The 21,216-nt window shown below is 47.9% G+C and overlaps 1 protein-coding gene across 6 annotated transcripts in view; it reads right to left on the reverse strand.

Annotated features, from left to right (window-relative positions):
- Window positions 1-8,430: 8,430 nt before the first annotated feature.
- LOC106594621 (trinucleotide repeat-containing gene 6A protein) overlaps window positions 8,431-21,216 on the reverse strand; it is a 76,499-nt gene continuing 63,713 nt past the window's right edge. For 5 of the 6 annotated variants that reach the window (XM_082976213.1, XM_082976216.1, XM_082976211.1 and 2 more), the window contains 5 exons: window positions 18,693-18,800; window positions 17,704-17,916; window positions 12,458-12,531; window positions 10,336-10,475; window positions 8,431-8,976 (listed from right to left, as the gene is read on the reverse strand). In XM_082976213.1, the coding sequence (XP_082832339.1) occupies window positions 8,625-8,976; window positions 10,336-10,475; window positions 12,458-12,531; window positions 17,704-17,916; window positions 18,693-18,800 (887 nt within the window). In that variant the 3' untranslated portion in view covers window positions 8,431-8,624. The remainder of the gene's footprint in view (window positions 8,977-10,335; window positions 10,476-12,457; window positions 12,532-17,703; window positions 17,917-18,692; window positions 18,801-21,216) is intronic. The other variant, XM_082976214.1, reaches the window with a different exon arrangement.

Raw genomic sequence — 21,216 nt, forward strand, 5'->3', positions numbered from 1 at the left:
ACTCAAGAGAAATGACCAGACAACAGACAACATCAGTTAAATCACTGTTAGTCTTTTATTGAGGGTTGTACCCAAGTTATACAGCTTTGTGTTCCGACACTACGGCCAGAAGGTTTACAAACAGTTATCAATCTGTCTAGCGCTCGGTCCGTCGGCCCTGGAGACCAACCACCTTATAACACTACACCTTTAGTACACATTCTCTTAAGAGCACTAAAATAATCACAAAAAAAAAGGAAAAAAAAAAAATGTATATCATTATTATTATTATGAAATAAAAACAATGACAACAGAACAACAGCATCATGGTGGTCGTCGTGGTGACGATGGGAGGAGACATGGATGACAGTGGGAGGAGCAGGCTGGAGTTTCTACCCCAAGGTAGCACGTCACATCAGGCCTCTGTTACCAAATAAGGATTGTCCTTCAGAAAGTGCAGTTCCCCCCTCCCCCGAAGAAACCACCCTGCCCCCCCCCCCCCCCCCCCCATCCTCCTGTCAGGAAGACACAACGCCAAAACACCCTCCCTGTAACTTTAAAGACAAGTCTTTATTATTAGTAAATATTATAGACGTTGGGTTGTTTTCTCTGTACATCGTTTCTTATCAGCCTCCCGAAGCAATGTGCATATTAGGTTCACAGGTCAGGAGAATATTCTACTCTGCAGCTCGAGGTCTGAGACTTCCAGCTGATAGAATTCTCAGTGATAGAACGTCTCTATAAAGGAGAGGAGAGGCTTCTAGAATTCTCAGTGATAGAACGTCTCTATAAAGGAGAGGCTTCTAGAATTCTCAGTGATAGAACGTCTCTATAAAGAAGAGGAGAGGCTTCTAGAATTCTCAGTGATAGAACGTCTCTATAAAGGAGAGGAGAGGCTTCTAGAATTCTCAGTGATAGAACGTCTCTATAAAGAAGAGGCTTCTAGAATTCTCAGTGATAGAACGTCTCTATAAAGGAGAGGCTTCTAGAATTCTCAGTGATAGAACGTCTCTATAAAGGAGAGGCTTCTAGAATTCTCAGTGATAGAACGTCTCTATAAAGGAGAGGCTTCTAGCTGATAGAATTCTCAGTGATAGAATGTCTCTATAAAGGAGAGGCTTCTAGCTTCTAGAATTCTCAGTGATAGAATGTCTCTATCAAAAGCAGCAGTAAATCTATGGTTCCAGCAGTCCTCGTCTGTGTCCCAACAGAAACCAGCGGGGGGGGGGGGGGGGGGGGGGGGGACTTTGTAAATCTAACCTTCTGCGTGTGGCTGGTTGGTTGGCTAGTAGGTAGAAAAGGTGATGGCACACATGTTTTTAGGAATACTGTGAGCCCTGGCTGCACCGTAGTCCCTACGTAGGGCAATCCCTGTCTATGAGTCCCTGGTTATAAGTAGTGCACTGACATAGGAGACCAGTGTCTTGTCTGGAACACTGCTCAGGTCTCCACTGTGGACTGGGCTTTAGATAGAAACCCCAAATGGACATGGAAGGCTGGATAACACCATTGCATAGTCTCTTTGTGCACCCCACTCCCCTCGTTACCCTCCCTAATCCTCCCCCGTTACCCTCCCCCATTACCCTCCCTAATCCTCCCCCATTACCCTCCCTCATCCTCCCCCGTTAACCTCCCTCGTTACCCTCCCTAATCCTCCCCCGTAACCCCTCTAACTCCCAGGTCTTTGTGCTGTGCTGATATATATATATATATATAGACTAAAGCTTTTCAGGGTCATCATCAATGTAAATGACAATGAGACACGTGATTCCTCCCAGTTCATCAGTCAAGTCTACTAAAAAGCCATAGAGCCTCATTGTAAACCAGCGGCAGAAAGGAAACCTGTTAACACGCAGCGTCGTCGTGTCTCTTCAATAGAAGACTAATGGATCACAGGATAATATCGTCTGAAACACGAGAGAAGCTAGGAGCCCGGGGCTCCGTGGCGACTAGGCAGCTATAGGGGGATTGTACATTGCTCATAGTTTAAACTTTCTTTCTATAAAAATTCCTCAACTTCCTTTTGTTGATTTCAAGCATAAACGTTGTCCAGCTTTTCCACGGACAACATCGTCCCTTTCCTTCCTCTCTTCTTCCTCGGTTTGGCATGACGGTCGTAGTAATGACTAGGAACATTACATACTACTACACTGGGTTGAGTTAGAGAGAGAGAGAGAAACAGAGAGAGAGACAGAGAGACGAAGAGAGCGCGAGAGACGAAGAGAGAGAGAGAGAGACGAAGAGAGAGAGAGAGACGAAGAGAGAGAGAGAGACGAAGAGAGAGAGAGAGACGAAGAGAGAGACGAAGAGAGAGAGACGAAGAGAGAGAGAGACAAAGAGAGAGAGAGAGAGAGAGGAAAAGAGAGAGGAAAAGAGAGAGAGAGAGACGAAGAGAGAGACAGAGACGAAGAGAGAGACAGAGAGAGACTTGGGTGCAGCGTCACGTCTCAACAGACAGAAGTCTTGTCCCTCGTCTAACCGTCATCTCCACAGACACACAATAACACCCAGTGATAACGGATCAGAGGGCTTTAGTGACCTGGTCCCTTCTCCCTGATGGTTTAAGGTTAGGATGTAAGGAGGAGAGATGATCCTACATCTGTGTTAAAGGGGAGGACTTGTGCCCAAAAGCATGGTATTCCCTGAACAGCCTTGAAGAACCAAAATCAGATTTAGAACCCCTTTCCTGAGTCAGGCTAAGAGCCAATCAGAACCCCTTTCCTGAGTCAGGCTAAGAGCCAATCAGAACCCCTTTCCTGAGTCAGGCTAAGAGCCAAATCAGAACCCCTTTTCCTGAGTCAGGCTAAGAGCCAATCAGAACCCCTTTTCCTGAGTCAGGCTAAGAGCCAAATCAGAACCCCTTTTCCTGAGTCAGGCTAAGAGCCAATCAGAACCCCTTTTCCTGAGTCAGGCTAAGAGCCAAATCAGAACCCCTTTTCCTGAGTCAGGCTAAGTGGCGGTCCTCTGAAACAATAGCAACTAGCACCATGCTAACAGCGCCATGCTAGCAGCACCATGCTAGCAGCACCATGCTAGCAGCACCATGCTACCCTGAAATGTAGTTAACTCATCCCACGTGACAGTACCCTCTGCTGGGTTAGATCAGCACAGAGACACCCCTCATACCACCACACTACCAGCCTGTCTACCCTGTCAGAGCACAACAACACACACTAACATACACACACCATCCAGACCTCCTAGTCTGCAGAGAGAGACAGACAGGCCTCCTAGTCTGCAGAGAGAGACAGACAGGCCTCCTAGTCTGCAGAGAGAGAGACAGACAGGCCTCCTAGTCTGCAGAGAGAGAGACAGACAGGCCTCCTAGTCTGCAGAGAGAGAGACAGACAGGCCTCCTAGTCTGCAGAGAGAGACAGACAGGCCTCCTAGTCTGCAGAGAGAGAGACAGACAGGCCTCCTAGTCTGCAGAGAGAGAGACAGACAGGCCTCCTAGTCTGCAGAGAGAGAGACAGACAGGCCTCCTAGTCTGCAGAGAGAGACAGACAGGCCTCCTAGTCTGCAGAGAGAGACAGACAGGCCTCCTAGTCTGCAGAGAGACAGACAGGCCTCCTAGTCTGCAGAGAGAGAGACAGACAGGCCTCCTAGTCTGCAGAGAGAGACAGACAGGCCTCCTAGTCTGCAGAGAGAGAGACAGACAGGCCTCCTAGTCTGCAGAGAGACAGACAGGACGCAGACTAGGAGGCTGTCTTCTCTCCTCTCCTTCCATCTTTAAATAATCCAAGTGCAAATCCAAAAAGCTCCTCAGTTCAGCGTCTCAATAAAGTTATTATTAACACCTCAGTTCAGCGTCTCAATAAAGTTATTATTCACACACACAAAAATAAACCTGGTTTCCAATGTTTCATGCAACAGTTTGTTAAAACAAAAAAGTGAGATAAGCCAAAAAAATATATATATATCTGGAATTAAGTAAACAAATATTATTATTGTTGTTGTTGATTGAATGATATTTGGTAGAGCGGTTGTTTAACACGGTTGAATACTGGCACAGCACTGGCAGAATAATACTCAAGGGGGTTTGTATTGTACGCTAATGCTTTTAAGTTATTCAGTACAGTCAAGGAACGCGACGTCAAAACAACACAACTAGCAACTTCTACCAGTCAAATAAAACTACTGGGAGAGAAACAACAGTTTTTATTATTATTTTGTTCGTTTTTTTTTTTAAAGACACTAAATAAAAATCGAAGTAAATAAATGAAGGTCCATGGCTTTGCCTAATGCTGTTTTGAAGCTTTCACACATTGTGCATCATCATAACTCAACAATCAACATTGTAAATAGTGGCTAAATCTATGTTTATTATTTAAAGGCATTGTGTTTACGACCAACGATAGGTTACATTCACCCCCCCCAGCGATGACAGACAGAGAGCCATCTAGGGAGGTATGAAGAAGCCAAAACACCCCCTTCCCCGATTCAACAGGACCGATTCTAAAATGGCTGCCTGCTCCCCACACCAGCAGTAGTGCACTAAAGGGAATAACAACGGGAGTCTTTAGAGCCACACAGATGAGACTACCAGTCTTACCTGTCAAGACTACCAGTCTTACCTGTCAAGACTACCAGTCTTACCTGTCAAGACTACCAGTCTTTCCTGTCAAGACTACCAGTCTTTCCTGTCAAGACTACCAGTCTTTCCTGTCAAGACTACCAGTCTTTCCTGTCAAGACTACCAGTCTTACCTGTCAAGACTACCAGTCTTACCTGTCAAGACTACCAGTCTTACCTGTCAAGACTACCAGTCTTACCTGTCAAGACTACCAGTCTTACCTGTCAAGACTACCAGTCTTACCTGTCAAGACTACCAGTCTTACCTGTCAAGACTACCAGTCTTACCTGTCAAGACTACCAGTCTTACCTGTCAAGACTACCAGTCTTACCTGTCAAGACTACCAGTCTTTCCTGTCAAGACTACCAGTCTTTCCTGTCAAGACTACCAGTCTTACCTGTCAAGACATTACAATCATGCTCTGTTGTAAACAGACAGGTTTAAAAAAACAAAACACTGGACTTGCTGCATCTTCTCTTCAGGACACAAGTAACAAGGCAATGAAATGTGGACGACTTTTACACTGTTCAAAATATTAAATCAACCCAAAATAATAAAAAACACGATTATTATTATAGTTTGTTGTTGACAGAGTTTTTTTTTCTTTGACCACCATCTGTGGCAATGAGAGAGATTGAAACAAGGTCATATATATAGATCATCGTCACATTCATTTCTGGAAATATTTTAAAACATTTTGACGCTGGACAGAACAAGCCTCCCCCCATTTCTGTAGTCCTTGTGACTGGCTACATTATGCATAGATACAAAAATCAGCTTTATGGTTCAGTCACACACACACACACACACACACACACACACACACACACACACACACACACACACACACACACACACACACACACACACACACACACACACACACACACACACACACACAGGGGAGGACAGTGGCGAGGAGGAGGAGGAAGCACGTTGATCATTCTACCTTTCCTTAAAAAAGACAGCATTTTATTTGGACAAGCAGTGTGCAGTGAACCCGCAGAGCTGTTCCACCATTAAAGCAGGTATTTTGGCAGAGAACAAACTAACTCACACTGCTAGAAGCCATTTCAGTGCTGGAAAGATGGACGCTTCCTACAAAGGAGAGGATCTGTGTGGGGGGGGGGGGGACTGCCTCCATTTCCTGAGAACCACTGCTGTTCATTAAGCAGGCGAGAGAAATAGGTCTAACCAGAACTCAACGGGTCAGAACACTGAGCAACCCACCAACACCAGATCTACGGGTCAGAACACTGAGCGACCCCCCAACACCAGATCTACGGGTCAGAACACTGAGCGACCCCCCCAACACCAGATCTACGGGTCAGAACACTGAGCGACCCCCCCAACACCAGATCTACGGGTCAGAACACTGAGCGACCCCCCCAACACCAGATCTACGGGTCAGAACACTGAGCGACCCCCCCAACACCAGATCTACGGGTCAGAACACTGAGCGACCCCCCAACACCACGGGTCAGAACACTGAGCGACCCCCCAACACCACGGGTCAGAACACTGAGCGACCCCCCAACACCAGATCTACGGGTCAGAACACTGAGCGACCCCCCCAACACCAGATCTACGGGTCAGAACACTGAGCGACCCCCCTATACCAGATCTACGGGTCAGAACACTGAGCGACCCACCGACACCAGATCTACGGGTCAGAACACTGAGCGACCCCCCCCAACACCAGATCTACGGGTCAGAACACTGAGCGACCCCCCCAACACCAGATCTACGGGTCAGAACACTGAGCGACCCCCCCAACACCAGATCTACGGGTCAGAACACTGAGCGACCCCCCCAACACCAGATCTACGGGTCAGAACACTGAGCGACCCCCCCAACACCAGATCTACGGGTCAGAACACTGAGCGACCCCCCCCAACACCAGATCTACGGGTCAGAACACTGAGCGACCCCCCCAACACCAGATCTACGGGTCAGAACACTGAGCGACCCCCCCAACACCAGATCTACGGGTCAGAACACTGAGCGACCCACCAACACCAGATCTACGGGTCAGAACACTGAGCGACCCCCCCAACACCAGATCTACGGGTCAGAACATGGATCCCCAGTTCCCAGAGTTTCAGCATCGTCCTCTATAGAGTTACGGTATAGATTTTTTTCATTTTTTTTTAAAATTTTTGATATTTTTTTCGAGCGATTTTTTAATTTCATTTTAATATATATTTTTTTTGAGTTTATTTTATTTTTAAAATGAAGGAAGATGACCACCCACCTGTCGCCCTCCTAAGGCCTGTAAACAAGAGGCCGTCTCCATAACAACCAGAGGCCGTCTCCATAACGACGTCGCCATAACAACCGGGCGTCGTCGCCATAACAACCCGGAGGCCGTCGCCATAACAACCGGAGGCCGTCCCCATAACAACCGGAGGCCGTCCCCATAACAACAATAGGCTGGTCTCTAACAACATGTTCTGCCTCTGTTGTCAAAGTGCCGTCCGTCCCCCATCCGTCCCCCGCCCGCCCGTCCCCCGTCCCCCATCCGTCCCCCGTCTGGCAGGGTGGGACTCTAGTCACAGCTGTGAGTGGATACAGGCCTTTACACTGCAGAGCCTCACACGTTTTTTTTTACTTTTTAAAACACAACATTGGTGCAATACTTCTGTCTTTACCATCATCAAATAATCCTAAATCAGCATTTCTATATGTTAAACTGGTTCTCCACAATACCACCGGAAGGTATTTGTGCCAAGGCAGAGAGGAGAGCGCACACACACACACACACACACACACACACACACACACACACACACACACACACACAGTAAGAACGTCCTTGAGTAAACAGCTACACTGGAACTGGCAGCTCCCTCTGTATTGCAGATTAAACACTGAGAAAAAACCCATTTCAGTGCAAAGTGGAGAGAGAGAGAGAGAAACACAAAGCTCATAACTCCAACATGGTCAGCAAAACACAACGACAAAAACAACCCAATGATTGGAATTCCAACAGACAGGAACATGACAAAATAGACAAAGCTTTCATTAGTTTTTCTTTTAGGTTTCAGTTTGTCGTCAGAAGAAGCACTACCTGGGAAAAAGCATAAGGCATTTACTGTCCTTCACATTATAGAATTGGCTGCATGATTCAAGTATACCGACTGATATGTGGGTTTTTTTTTTCGGGGGGGGGGGGGGGGGCGAAAAAAACGTGGATATATGTGCAGGGAAAAAAACGTAACGTATTTTCCACAGGGCGACCCCCCCCCCCACCACTCACTTCCTGTACGTATTTTCCACAGGGCGACCCCACTCACTTCCTGTACGTATTTTCCACAGGGCGACCCCCCCCCACTCACTTCCTGTACGTATTTTCCACAGGGCGACCCCCCCCCCCCCACTTCCTGTACGTATTTTCCACAGGGCGACCCCCCCCCCCCCCCCCCCACTTCCTGTACGTATTTTCCACAGGGCGACCCCCCCCCCCCCCCACTTCCTGTACGTATTTTCCACAGGGCGACCCCCCCCCCACTCACTTCCTGTACGTATTTTACACAGGGCGACCCCCCCCCACTCACTTCCTGTAGTATTTTCCACAGGGTGACCCCCCCCCCACTTCCTGTACGTATTTTCCACTGGATGACCCCCCCCCACTTCCTGTAGTATTTTCCACAGGGTGACCCCCCCCCCTGTAGTATTTTCCACAGGGTGACCCCCCCCCCCTCCTGTAGTATTTTCCACAGGGTGACCCCCCCCCCTCCTGTAGTATTTTCCACAGGGTGACCCCCCCCCCTCCTGTAGTATTTTCCACAGGGTGACCCCCCCCCTGTAGTATTTTCCACAGGGTGACCCCCCCCCCTCCTGTAGTATTTTCCACAGGGTGACCCCCCCCCCCTCCTGTAGTATTTTCCACAGGGTGACCCCCCCCTCCTGTATATTTGTAAGTGAGAAGGAGACCAACTAGTTACATTGTATTATTTACCGAGTCTTTTTTTTGTCTTTGTGTTTGAGACTGTGGCGGTAACGATTCTAGACTATTCCGTCTGTCGTCACGCTGTCCAGCGTTTGACTGACGCTCGACTGAGGCGGGCTTTTACATGGAGTCCCCGCCCCCTGTCAGGTGATCCACGGGGAGGAAGGAGCTGATTGGAGAAGGGCTGTTGATCCTCCCGCCCTCGCTGGCGCCCCATAGGCTAGTGGAATAGTTCAACCCGCCCCAAAGGGAGGAGCTGTGGAGGTCGCTGACGTTCCACTGACTGGGCTCCGGGGCGCGGCTGGGGAAGGGGTGGGAACCCTCCAAGGCTCCGCCCATTCGGCTCTGAGAGGAGCCAATGGCCTGCCAGCCCGGGGAGGCAGCGGCCAATGACTGACCTTGTGCAAAGAAACGGTTGATTTCCTCCTCACTGGCAAACTCAGCCAGGATGGTAGTGTTCCCTAGTACGCACCTGAGGAGAGAGAGAAGAGAGAGGGGGATGAAGAGGAGAGAGAGAAGAGGGGGACGAAAAGGAGAGAGAGAGAGAGAGAGGGGGACGAAGAGGAGAGAGAGAGAGGGACGAAGAGGAGAGAGAGAGAGAGAGGGGGACGAAGAGGAGAGAGAGAGAGGGGGACGAAGAGGAGAGAGAGAGAGGGGGACGAAGAGGAGAGAGAGAGAGGGGGACGAAGAGGAGAGAGAGAGAGGGGGACGAAGAGGAGAGAGAGAGAGGGGGACGAAGAGGAGAGAGAGAGAGGGGGACGAAGAGGAGAGAGAGAGGGGGACGAAGAGGAGAGAGAGAGAGAGAGAGGGGGACGAAGAGGAGAGAGAGAGAGAGAGAGGGGGACGAAAAGGAGAGAGAGAGAGAGAGAGGGGTACGAAGAGGAGAGAGAGAGAGAGAGAGAGGGGTACGAAGAGGAGAGAGAGAGAGAGAGAGAGGGACGAAGAGGAGAGAGAGAGAGAGAGAGGGGGACGAAGGAGAGAGAGAGAGAGAGAGAGGGGGACGAAGAGGAGAGAGAGAGAGAGAGAGGGGGACGAAGAGGAGAGAGAGAGGGGGGGACGAAGAGGAGAGAGAGAGGGGGGGACGAAGAGGAGAGAGAGAGAGAGAGAGAGGGGGACGAAGAGGAGAGAGAGAGAGAGAGAGAGAGGGACGAAGAGGAGAGAGAGGGGGACGAAGAGGAGAGAGAGAGAGAGGGGGACAAAGAGGAGAGAGAGAGAGAGGGAGAGAGAGAGGGGGACGAAGAGGAGAGAGAGAGAGGGAGAGAGAGAGAGAGGGACGAAGAGGAGAGAGAGAGAGAGGGACGAAGAGGAGAGAGAGAGAGGGGGACGAAGAGGAGAGAGAGAGAGAGGGGGACGAAGAGGAGAGAGAGAGGGGGACGAAGAGGAGAGAGAGAGGGGGACGAAGAGGAGAGAGAGAGGGGGACGAAGAGGAGAGAGAGAGGGGGACGAAGAGGAGAGAGAGAGGGGACGAAGAGGAGAGAGAGAGGGGACGAAGAGGAGAGAGAGAGAGGGGGACGAATAGAGAGAGAGAGAGAGGGGACGAAGAGGAGAGAGAGAGAGGGGACGAAGAGGAGAGAGAGAGAGAGAGAGAGAGGGACGAAGAGAGAGAGAGAGAGAGAGAGAGAGAGAGGGACGAAGAGGAGAGAGAGAGAGGGACGAAGAGAGAGAGAGAGAGGGGGACGAAGAGGAGAGAGAGAGAGAGAGGGGGACGAAGAGGAGAGAGAGAGAGAGGGGGACGAAGAGGAGAGAGAGAGAGAGAGGGATGAAGAGGAGAGAGAGGGAGGGATGAAGAGGAGGAGGGAGTTGCGTGTGTGTGCGTGTATAATTGTCTTACATGTGCAGACTCTTCTGTGCCTTGGCTGCCTCGTCCTTGGAGCTGTAACATACCACAGCATTGCCGTGCGGCAGGTTGAGGTGGAATGTAATCAGAGGACCGTGCTGCATACAGAGAGTCCTCAGAGTAGAACCATCCATCTGGAGAGGAGAGGAGGGAGGAGAGGGAGGGAGGGAGGAGAGGACAGGAGGGAGGAGAGGACAGGAGGAGAGAGAGGGAGGAGAGGAGGGGAAGGGAGGAGAGGAGGGGAAGGGAGGAGAGGAAGGGAGGAGAGGGAGGAGAGGAAGGGAGGAGAGGGAAGGGAGGAGAGGGAAGGGAGGAGAGGGAAGGAGGAGTGGGAAGGAGGAGAGGGAAGGGAGGAGAGGGAAGGGAGGAGAGGGAAGGGAGGAGAGGGAAGGGAGGAGAGGGAAGGAGGAGAGCAGTTAGTAACATACATTGTCCTCAGAGAAGAGCAGTCAATCTACAGAGTAGTAGGAGGTAAGAGATGGACATAACAGCCTTGAAGAAGACACCGTCTTAGAGCAGTAGGAGTTAAGACATGGAAGTAACAGCCTTGAAGAAGCCAGTCACTAGCCCCTTGGTAGTCCTCCTAAAAATAGCCAACCAGTCACTAGCCCCTTGGTAGTCCTCCTAAAAATAGCCAACCAGTCACTAGCCCCTTGGTAGTCCTCCTAAAAGTAGCCAACCAGTCACTAGCCCCTTGGTAGTCCTCCTAAAAGTAGCCAACCAGTCACTAGCCCCTTGGTAGTCCTCCTAAAAGTAGCCAACCAGTCACTAGCCCCTTGGTAGTCCTCCTAAAAGTAGCCAACCAGTCACTAGCCCCTTGGTAGTCCTCCTAAAAGTAGCCAACCAGTCACTAGCCCCTTGGTAGTCCACTTGAAAGTAGCCAACCAGTCACTAGCCCCTTAGTAGTCCTCCTAAAAATAGCCAACCAGTCTCTAGCCCCTTGGTAGTCCTCCTAAAAATAGCCAACCAGTCACTAGCCCCTTGGTAGTCCTCCTAAAAGTAGCCAACCAGTCACTAGCCCCTTGGTAGTCCTCCTAAAAGTAGCCAACCAGTCACTAGCCCCTTGGTAGTCCACTTGAAAGTAGCCAACCAGTCACTAGCCCCTTAGTAGTCCTCCTAAAAATAGCCAACCAGTCTCTAGCCCCTTGGTAGTCCTCCTAAAAATAGCCAACCAGTCACTAGCCCCTTGGTAGTCCTCCTAAAAGTAGCCAACCAGTCACTAGCCCCTTGGTAGTCCTCCTAAAAATAGCCAACCAGTCACTAGCCCCTTGGTAGTCCACTTGAAAGTAGCCAACCAGTCACTAGCCCCTTAGTAGTCCTCCTAAAAATAGCCAACCAGTCTCTAGCCCCTTGGTAGTCCTCCTAAAAATAGCCAACCAGTCACTAGCCCCTTGGTAGTCCACTTGAAAGTAGCCAACCAGTCACTAGCCCCTTAGTAGTCCTCCTAAAAATAGCCAACCAGTCTCTAGCCCCTTGGTAGTCCTCCTAAAAATAGCCAACCAGTCACTAGCCCCTTGGTAGTCCTCCTAAAAGTAGCCAACCAGTCACTAGCCCCTTGGTAGTCCTCCTAAAAGTAGCCAACCAGTCACTAGCCCCTTGGTAGTCCTCCTAAAAGTAGCCAACCAGTCACTAGCCCCTTGGTAGTCCACTTGAAAGTAGCCAACCAGTCACTAGCCCCTTAGTAGTCCTCCTAAAAATAGCCAACCAGTCTCTAGCCCCTTGGTAGTCCTCCTAAAAATAGCCAACCAGTCACTAGCCCCTTGGTAGTCCTCCTAAAAGTAGCCAACCAGTCACTAGCCCCTTGGTAGTCCTCCTAAAAGTAGCCAACCAGTCACTAGCCCCTTAGTAGTCCTCCTAAAAATAGCCAACCAGTCACTAGCCCCTTGGTAGTCCTCCTAAAAGTAGCCAACCAGTCACTAGCCCCTTGGTAGTCCTCCTAAAAGTACCCAACCATTTTTTTTCAGTTTCATGACACTGTTGCACATTTGCTGTTGTAGCTAGTATGTTGACTTATGCAAGAGAGAGATTTTCTGACAAAGTCCCCACTGGTCAAGTCAAGTCCTACAACACTGGTAGACAGTAGACCGGAGTGTGTGAGTGTGTGTGTGTTTTATACCTGAGTTGTGAGATTCTTGAGAACGAGCCAGTTGGTTCTCCCTGAGCTGCTGCTACCGTCACTCCAACTACAACCTGAGAGAACAGACGATTATTACCCAGACACACTTCATTTCCACGACAGGGCCAATCCGGTAGCCTACCGGCTCTCCGGGGCCAATCCGGTAGCGCACCGGCTCTCCGGGGCCAATCCGGTAGCCCACCGGCGCCAATCCGGTACCCCACCGGCGCTCCGGGGCCAATCCGGTACCCCACCGGCGCTCCGGGGCCAATCCGGTACCCCACCGGCGCTGGGGCCAATCGGTACCCCACCGGCGCTCCGGGGCCAATCCGGTACCCCACCGGCGCTCCGGGGCCAATCCGGTACCCCACCGGCGCTCCGGGGCCAATCCGTACCCCACCGGCTCTGGGGCCAATCCGTACCCCACCGGCTCTGGGGCCAATCCGTACCCCACCGGCTCTGGGGCCAATCCGTACCCCACCGGCTCTGGGGCCAATCCGTACCCCACCGGCTCTGGGGCCAATCCGTACCCCACCGGCTCTGGGGCCAATCCGTACCCCACCGGCTCTGGGGCCAATCCGTACCCCACCGGCTCTGGGGCCAATCCGTACCCTACGGGCTCTGGGGCCAATCCGTACCCTACGGGCTCTGGGGCCAATCCGTACCCCACGGGCTCTGGGGCCAATCCGTACCCCACGGGCTCTGGGGCCAATCCGTACCCCACGGGCTCTGGGGCCAATCCGTACCCCACGGGCTCTGGGGCCAATCCGTACCCCACTGGCTCTGGGGCCAATCCGTACCCTACTGGCTCTGGGGCCAATCCGTACCCCACTGGCTCTGGGGCCAATCCGTACCCCACTGGCTCTGGGGCCAATCCGTACCCTACTGGCTCTGGGGCCAATCCGTACCCCACTGGCTCTGGGGCCAATCCGTACCCTATTGGCTCTGGTGTTTGTTCTCCCATGTTCCTTTATAACATGGTTCCAGCAACTACAGGTGCCTTCGAAAAGTATTCAGACCCCTTGACTTTTTTCCACATTTTGTTACGTTACAGCCTTACTCTAAAATTGATTAAATTGTCACCCCCCCCCCTCTCCTCAATCTACACACAATATAGCAAATGTATTAAAAATAAAAACTGAAATATCACATTTACATAAGTATTCAGACCCTTTACTCAGTACTTTGTTGAAACACCTTTGGCAGTGATTACAGCCTTGAGTCTTCTTTGGTATGACGCTACAAGCTTGGCACAACTGTATTTGGGGAGTTTCTCCCATTCTTCTCTGTAGATCCTCTCAAGCTCTGTCAGGTTGGATGGGGAGCGTCGCTGCACAGCTATTTTCAGGTCTCTCGAGAGATGTTTGATCGGGTTCAAGTCCGGGCTCTGGCTGGGCCACTCAAGAACATTCAGAGACGTGTCCTGAAGCCACTCCTGCGTTGTCTTGGCTGTGTGCTTAGGGTCGGTGTCCTGTTGGAAGGTAAAGCGTCACCCCAGTCTGAGATGCGGAGCGCTCTGAAGCAGGTTTTCATCAAGGATCTTTCTGTATTTTACTCCGTTCATCTTTCCCTCGATCCTGACTAGTCTCCCAGTCCCTGCCGATGAAAAACATCCCCAAAGCATGATGCTGCCACCACCATGCTTCACCATAGGGATGGTGCCAGGTTTCCTCCAGATGTGATGCATGGCATTCAGGCCAAAGAGTTCAATCTTGGTTTCATCAGACCAGAGAATCTTGTTTCTCATGGTCTTAGAGTCCTCAGGTGCATTTTGGCAAACTCACAGCGGGCTGTCATGTGCCTTTTACTGAGGAGTGGCTTCCCACTGGTCACTCTACCATAATTTCAATAATAATTTTTTCTAAGGCTGGCCATGCTTTCCACCTGGCTACCCCTACCCCGGTCAACAGCACCCCCCACAGCAACTCGTCCAAGCCTCCCCCATTTCTCCTTCACCCAAATCCAGATAGCTGATGTTCTGAAAGAGCTGCAAAATCTGGACCCCTACAAATCAGCTGGGCTAGACAATCTGGACCCTCATCCTACAATTATCTGCCGAAATTGTTGCAACCCCTATTACTAGCCTGTTCAACCTCTCTTTCGTATCGTCTGAGATCCTTATAGATTGGAAAGCAGCTGCTGTCATCCCCCTCTTCAAAGGTGTGACACTCTGGACCCAAACTGCTACAGACCTATATCTATCCTACCCTGCATTTCTAAGGTCTTCGAAAGCCAAGTTAACAAACAGATCACCGACCATTTCGAATCCCACCGTACCTTCTCTACTATGTTTCAGAGCTGGTCATGGGTGCACCTCAGCCACGCTCAAGGTCCTAAACGATATCATAACCGCCATCGATAAGAGACATTACTGTGCAGCCATATTCGTCGACCTGGCCAAGGCTTTCGACTCTGTCAATAACCGTATTCTTATCGGCAGACTCAACAGCCTTGGTTTCTCAAATGACTGCCTCGCCTGGTTCACCAACTACTTCTCAGACAGAGTTCAGTGTGTCAAAATCGGAGGGCCTGTTGTCCGGACCTCTGGCAGTCTCTATGGGGGTGCCACAGAGTTCAATTCTCGGGCCGACTCTTTTCTCTGTATACATCAATGATGTTGCTCTTGCTGCTGGTGATTCTCTGATCCACCTCTACGCAGACGACACCATTCTGTATACTTCTGGCCCTTCTTTGGACACTGTTAACTACCCTCCAGACGAGCTTCAATGCCATACAACTCTCCTTCCGTGGACTCCAACTGCTCTTAAATACAAGTAAAACTAAATGCTCTTCAACCGATCGCTGCCCGCACCTGCCCGCCCGTCCAGCATCACTACTCTGGACGGTTCTGACTTAGAATATGTGGACAACTACAAATACCTAGGTGTCTGGTTAGACTGTAAACTCTCCTTCCAGACTCGCATCAATCATCTCCAATCCAAAATTAAATCTAGAATCTGCTTCCTATTTCGCAACAAAGCATCCTTCACTCATGCTGCCAAACATATCCTCGTAAAACTGACTATCCTACCGATCCTCGACTTCGGCGATGTCATTTACAAAATAGCTTCCAATACCCTACTCAACAAGCTGGATGTAGTCTATCACAGTGCCATCCGTTTTGTCACCAAAGCCCCATACACAACCCACCACTGCGACCTGTATGCTCTCATTGGCTGGCCCTCGCTTCATACTCATTGCCAAACCCACTGGTTCCAGGTCATCTATAAGTCCTTGCTAACTTTAAGCACCAGCTATCAGAGCAGCTCACAGTTCACTGCACCTGTTCATAGCCCATCTGTAAATAGCCCATCCAACTAACTCATCCCCATACTGTATTTATCTTGCTCCTTTGCACCCCAGTATCTCTACTTGCACATTCATCTTCTGTACATCCTATCACTCCAGTGTTTAATTGCTATATTGTAATTATTTCACCACTTTGGCCTATTTATTGCCTTACCTCCCTAATCTTACCTCATTTGCTCACATTGTATATAGACTTTTTCTACTGTGTTATTGACTGTATGTTTGTTTTATTCCGTGTGTAACTCTGTGTTGTTGTATGTGTCGGACTGCTTTGCTTCATCTTGGCCAGTTGTAAATGAGAACTGGTTAAATAAAGGTGAATAAATAAATAAATAAAAAGGCCTGATTGGTGGAGTGCTGCAGAGATGGTTGTCCTTCTGGAAGGTTCTCCCATCTCCACAGAGGAACTCTGGAGCTCTGTCAGAGTGACCATCGGGTTCTTGTTCACCTCCTTGACCAAGGCCCTTCTCCGCCGATTGCTCAGTTTGGCCGAGCGGCCAGCTCTAGGAAGAGTCTTGGTGGTTCCAAACTTCTTCCATTTCAGAATGATGGAGGCCACTGTGTTCTTGGGGACCTTCAATACTGTATAAATGTTTTGGTTCCCTTCCCCAGATCTGTGCCTCGACATAATCCTGTCTCGGAGATCTACAGACAATTCCTTTGACCTCAGGGCTTGGTTTTTGCTCTGACATGCACTGTCAACTGTGGGACCTTATATAGACAGGTGTATGCCTTTTCCAAATCATGTCCAATCAATTGAATTTACCACAGGTGGACTCCAAACAAGTAGTTGAAACATCTCAAGGATGAGTCAATGGAAACAGGAAGCACCTGAGCTCAATTTCAAGTCTCATAGCAAAGGGTCAGAATAATTATGTAAATAAAAGTATTTCAGTTTTTTTACTTGTAATAAAATGTATAAAAACCTGTTTTCGCTTTGTCATTATGGGGTATTGTGATGTCATTATGGGGTATTGTGTGTAGATTGGATGAGGGAAAAATATTATTTAATCCATTTTAGAATAAGGCTGTAACGTAGCAAAACGTGGGAAAAGACAAGGGGTCTGAATACTTTAAGGTACTGTATAGTGATGTGAAACTAGGCCAGAACAGCTCAGTTTGGCCCTAGTGTGAATTAGGCCACACACACACACACACACATTTCCCCAAACCCACAATAACATTTGATTTGACACAGTCTTGTACCTTATGGGGACACACAATTCAGTCCCATTCAAAATCCTATTGTACCTAACCTTAACCCTAAACCTAACTTTAACCCTAACCTTAACCCTAAACCTAACCTTAACCCTTAACCTAACCTTAACCCTTAACCTAACCTTAACCCTTAACCTAACCTTAACCCTTAACCTAACCTTAACCCTAAACCTAACCTTAACCCTAAACTTAACCCTAAACCTAACCTTAACCCTTAACCTAACCTTAACCCTAAACCTAACCTTAACCCTAAACCTAACCTTAACCCTAAACCTAACCTTAACCCTAAACCTAACCTTAACCCTAAACCTAACCTTAACCCTAAACCTAACCTTAACCCTAAACCTAACCTTAACCCTAAACCTAACCTTAACCCTAAACCTAACCTTAACCCTAAACCTAACCTTAACCCTAAACCTAACCTTAACCCTAAACCCTAACCTTAACCCTAAACCCTAACCTTAACCCTAAACCTAACCTTAACCCTAAACCTAACCTTAACCCTAAACCTAACCTTAACCCTAAACCCTAACCTTAACCCTAAACTTAACCCTAAACCCCCTTGAAAACAGCATATTACCTTGTTAAGGACGAACAACATCAAAAAAATGTCCCCAGTCGGTCAAATGTTTGTTTGTTTACTGTTGTCGTTGTGGACTTCTGGTCTTCCAGTACAGTTAAACACACCCACCCCTTCCCTTGTTAAAAGGCAGTCTCACCAGGTGTGTATCTGGAGTCAGAGGACCCCCAGCCCCCCAAGCGTAGAGGAGCTTCCCCCCAGGATGGAAGGGGTTTCTGTGGGTGGCTGGTGAGACCGGGAGGAGGGCGGGAAGGAGCTGAAAGACCTTTAGGAGGCAGAGGGACCTTCCACAGCTCATGGGCCAGAGACGAGTTACACCCTCCTGGGGACCATTTAGACTCACCGGACCTGGCTGGAGGGAGGGAGAGAGATAGAGATGGGAGGGAGGGGAGAGGGAGAGGAAAGAGGGGGGGGAGGGGAGAGGGGGAGGGAGGGGAAAGAGAGTAGAGACACCGATCCATAAGGTGATAATGACAGAAGGAGTTTACCACATGGTGCTTTAAACCCCTTCCTCCAGTGTGATGGTTGTAACCATCACCAATCACCCATATTAACAAAACGCTTTTCATTTCTCTAGTACAGAATACTGATCACAATGAATAATCATGTTCTATGTATCGTCCCAGCTGAGGGTTGGGGGGTTTAGCCCTACCTGTAATGCTTTGGGGGGGGGGGGACCTACCTGTAATGCTTTGGGGGGGGGGGACCTACCTGTAATGCTTTGGGGGGGGGGGACCTACCTGTAATGCTTTGGGGGGGGGGGGACCTACCTGTAATGCTTTGGGGGGGGGGGACCTACCTGTACTGCTTTGGGGGGGGGGGACCTACCTGTAATGCTTTGGGGGGGGGGGGGACCTACCTGTAATGCTTTGTGTGGGGGGGGGGGGGGGGGGGGTTTAGACCTACCTGTAATGCTTTGGGGGGGGACCTACCTGTAATGCTTTTGGGGGGGGGGGGGGGGGTAGACCTACCTGTAATGCTTTGGGGGGGGGGGGACCTACCTGTAATGCTTTGGGGGGGGGGGGGGGGGTTAGACCTACCTGTAATGCTTTTTTGGGGGGGGGGGGGGGGGGGGGGTTAGACCTACCTGTAATGCTTTGGGGGGGGGGGGGGGGGGGTTAGACCTACCTGTAATGCTTTGGGTCGTACTGGTGAGTGAACCACTGTGGCTGGAGGCACGACTAGATGACCAGGCACTGTTAGAAGGCATCGTGGTGTTCAGAGATGAGGATGGTCCTGGAGAGAGAGAGAGGAGAGAAGGAACAACAACGAGAAAGAGAGAAAGGAGAGATAGAAAGAAAGAGAGAGAGAGAGAGAGACAGAGAGAGATAGAAAGGAGAGAGAAAGAATGAGAAAGGAGAGAGAGAGAGAGGGAGAGAGAGAGGAAGAGAGAGAGGAAGAGAGAGAGAGAGGAAGAGAGAGAGAGAGGAAGAGAGAGAGAGAGGAAGAGAGGAAGAGAGAGAGAGAGGAAGAGAGAGAGAGAGGAAGAGACACAGGGTTCAGTGAAACACAGTTAACACAGGACAGAACAATAGACTACAAAAGCAGGGATGAAACGAAGCTCGTCCACCAGCCTGAGGACAGTCCGTTTCAGACTGGGTTAGTTGACCTGACAACAAGCTTCAGCTGTACAAATCATCAAGTCAGGGATAATCAATAGCGCTGAGAGATTAAACAACATCTCAGTTATTTCTGCTTTTTGATGTAGTAGGGAGTTGTAGTTTCTCTAGAGATAAATCAGATCCAGACTGAACTGTGTGATGTAGTAGAGAGTTGTAGTTTCTCTAGAGATAAATCAGATCCAGACTGAACTGTGTGATGTAGTAGGGAGTTGTAGTTTCTCTAGAGATAAATCAGATCCAGCCTGAACTGTGTGATGTAGTAGGGAGTTGTAGTTTCTCTAGAGATAATCCCTTGTATGCCTGCTTGTCCGGTCTGTGAGGGTCAGAAGAGACAGCTGGATGGAGAGAGACACTAATGTAATATATATATATAAATAAAACTAATGTAATATATATATAAATAAAACTAATGTAATATATATATTTTAAACTAATGTAATATATATATATAAATAAAACTAATGTAATATATATTTAAAAACTAATGTAATATATATATAGAAATAAAACTAATGTAATATATATTTAAAAACGAATGTAATATATATAAAACTAATGTAATATATAAATAAAACCAATATAATATATAAATAAAACTGATGTAATATATAAATAAAACTAATGTAATATATAAATGAATCCAAAATAATATATAAATAAAACCGATATAATATATAAATAAACACCGATATAATATATAAATAAAACTGATATAATATATAAATAAAACTGATATAATATATAAATAAAACTGATATAATATATAAATAAAACTGATATAATATATAAATAAAACTAATGTAATATATAAATGAATCCAAAATAATATATAAATAAAACTGATATAATATATAAATAAAACTGATATAATATATAAATAAAACTGATATAATATATAAATAAAACTGATATAATATATAAATAAAACTAATGTAATATATAAATGAATCCAAAATAATATATAAATAAAACTGATATAATATATAAATAAAACTGATATAATATATAAATAAAACTGATATAATATATAAATAAAACTAATGTAATATATAAATGAATCCAAAATAATATATAAATAAAACTGATATAATATATAAATGAATCCAAAATAATATATAAATAAAACTGATATAATATATAAATAAAACTGATATAATATATAAATAAAACTGATATAATATATAAATGAAACTGATATAATATATAAATGAAACTGATATAATATATAAATGAAAACTGATATAATATATAAATAAAACTGATATAATATATAAATAAAACTGATATAATATATAAATAAAACTGATATAATATATAAATAAAACTGATGTATTGATTCCTTTATTCTGAGTTGTTCCAGCATCCCACCCACATAACGCATCGTGCATTTAATGTTAAAATTAATACATCTAAACCGGAAAACTATGACTATGTTTTTAAGAATCGAACGAAAAACGACCTCAAAAATTAAAAATCAACGAGGGGCTCTGCGTTCTATGTAAAATAACGGACGATGTGGAAGGTGGGCGACGCCATCTTGTATCATCTTCCATAGAATACAGAGTCCAGAGTCGACTATCCCACTTCCACCACGGACATCATTTAACACACATACAGAAACCTGCTCAAACAGCCACTGTTATACCTGGCAGGTCTCTGAGGGGGGTCTACATAGAGGACGGTGTGTTACCTGGCAGGTCTCTGAGGGGGTCTACTATAGAGGACGGTGTGTTACCTGGCAGGTCTCTGAGGGGGGTCTACATAGAGGACGGTGTGTTACCTGGCAGGTCTCTGAGGGGGTCTACATAGAGGACGGTGTGTTACCTGGCAGGTCTCTGAGGGGGGTCTACATAGAGGACGGTGTGTTACCTGGCAGGTCTCTGAGGGGTCTATATAGAGGACGGTGTGTGTTACCTGGCAGGTCTCTGAGGGGGTCTATATAGAGGACGGTGTGTTACCTGGCAGGTCTCTGAGGGGGTCTACATAGAGGACGGTGTGTTACCTGGCAGGTCTCTGAGGGGGGTCTACAT

This window comes from Salmo salar, chromosome 06 (assembly GCF_965601325.2).
Source record: "Salmo salar chromosome 06, fSalSal1, whole genome shotgun sequence".
In the NCBI taxonomy this organism is placed as follows: domain Eukaryota; kingdom Metazoa; phylum Chordata; class Actinopteri; order Salmoniformes; family Salmonidae; genus Salmo; species Salmo salar.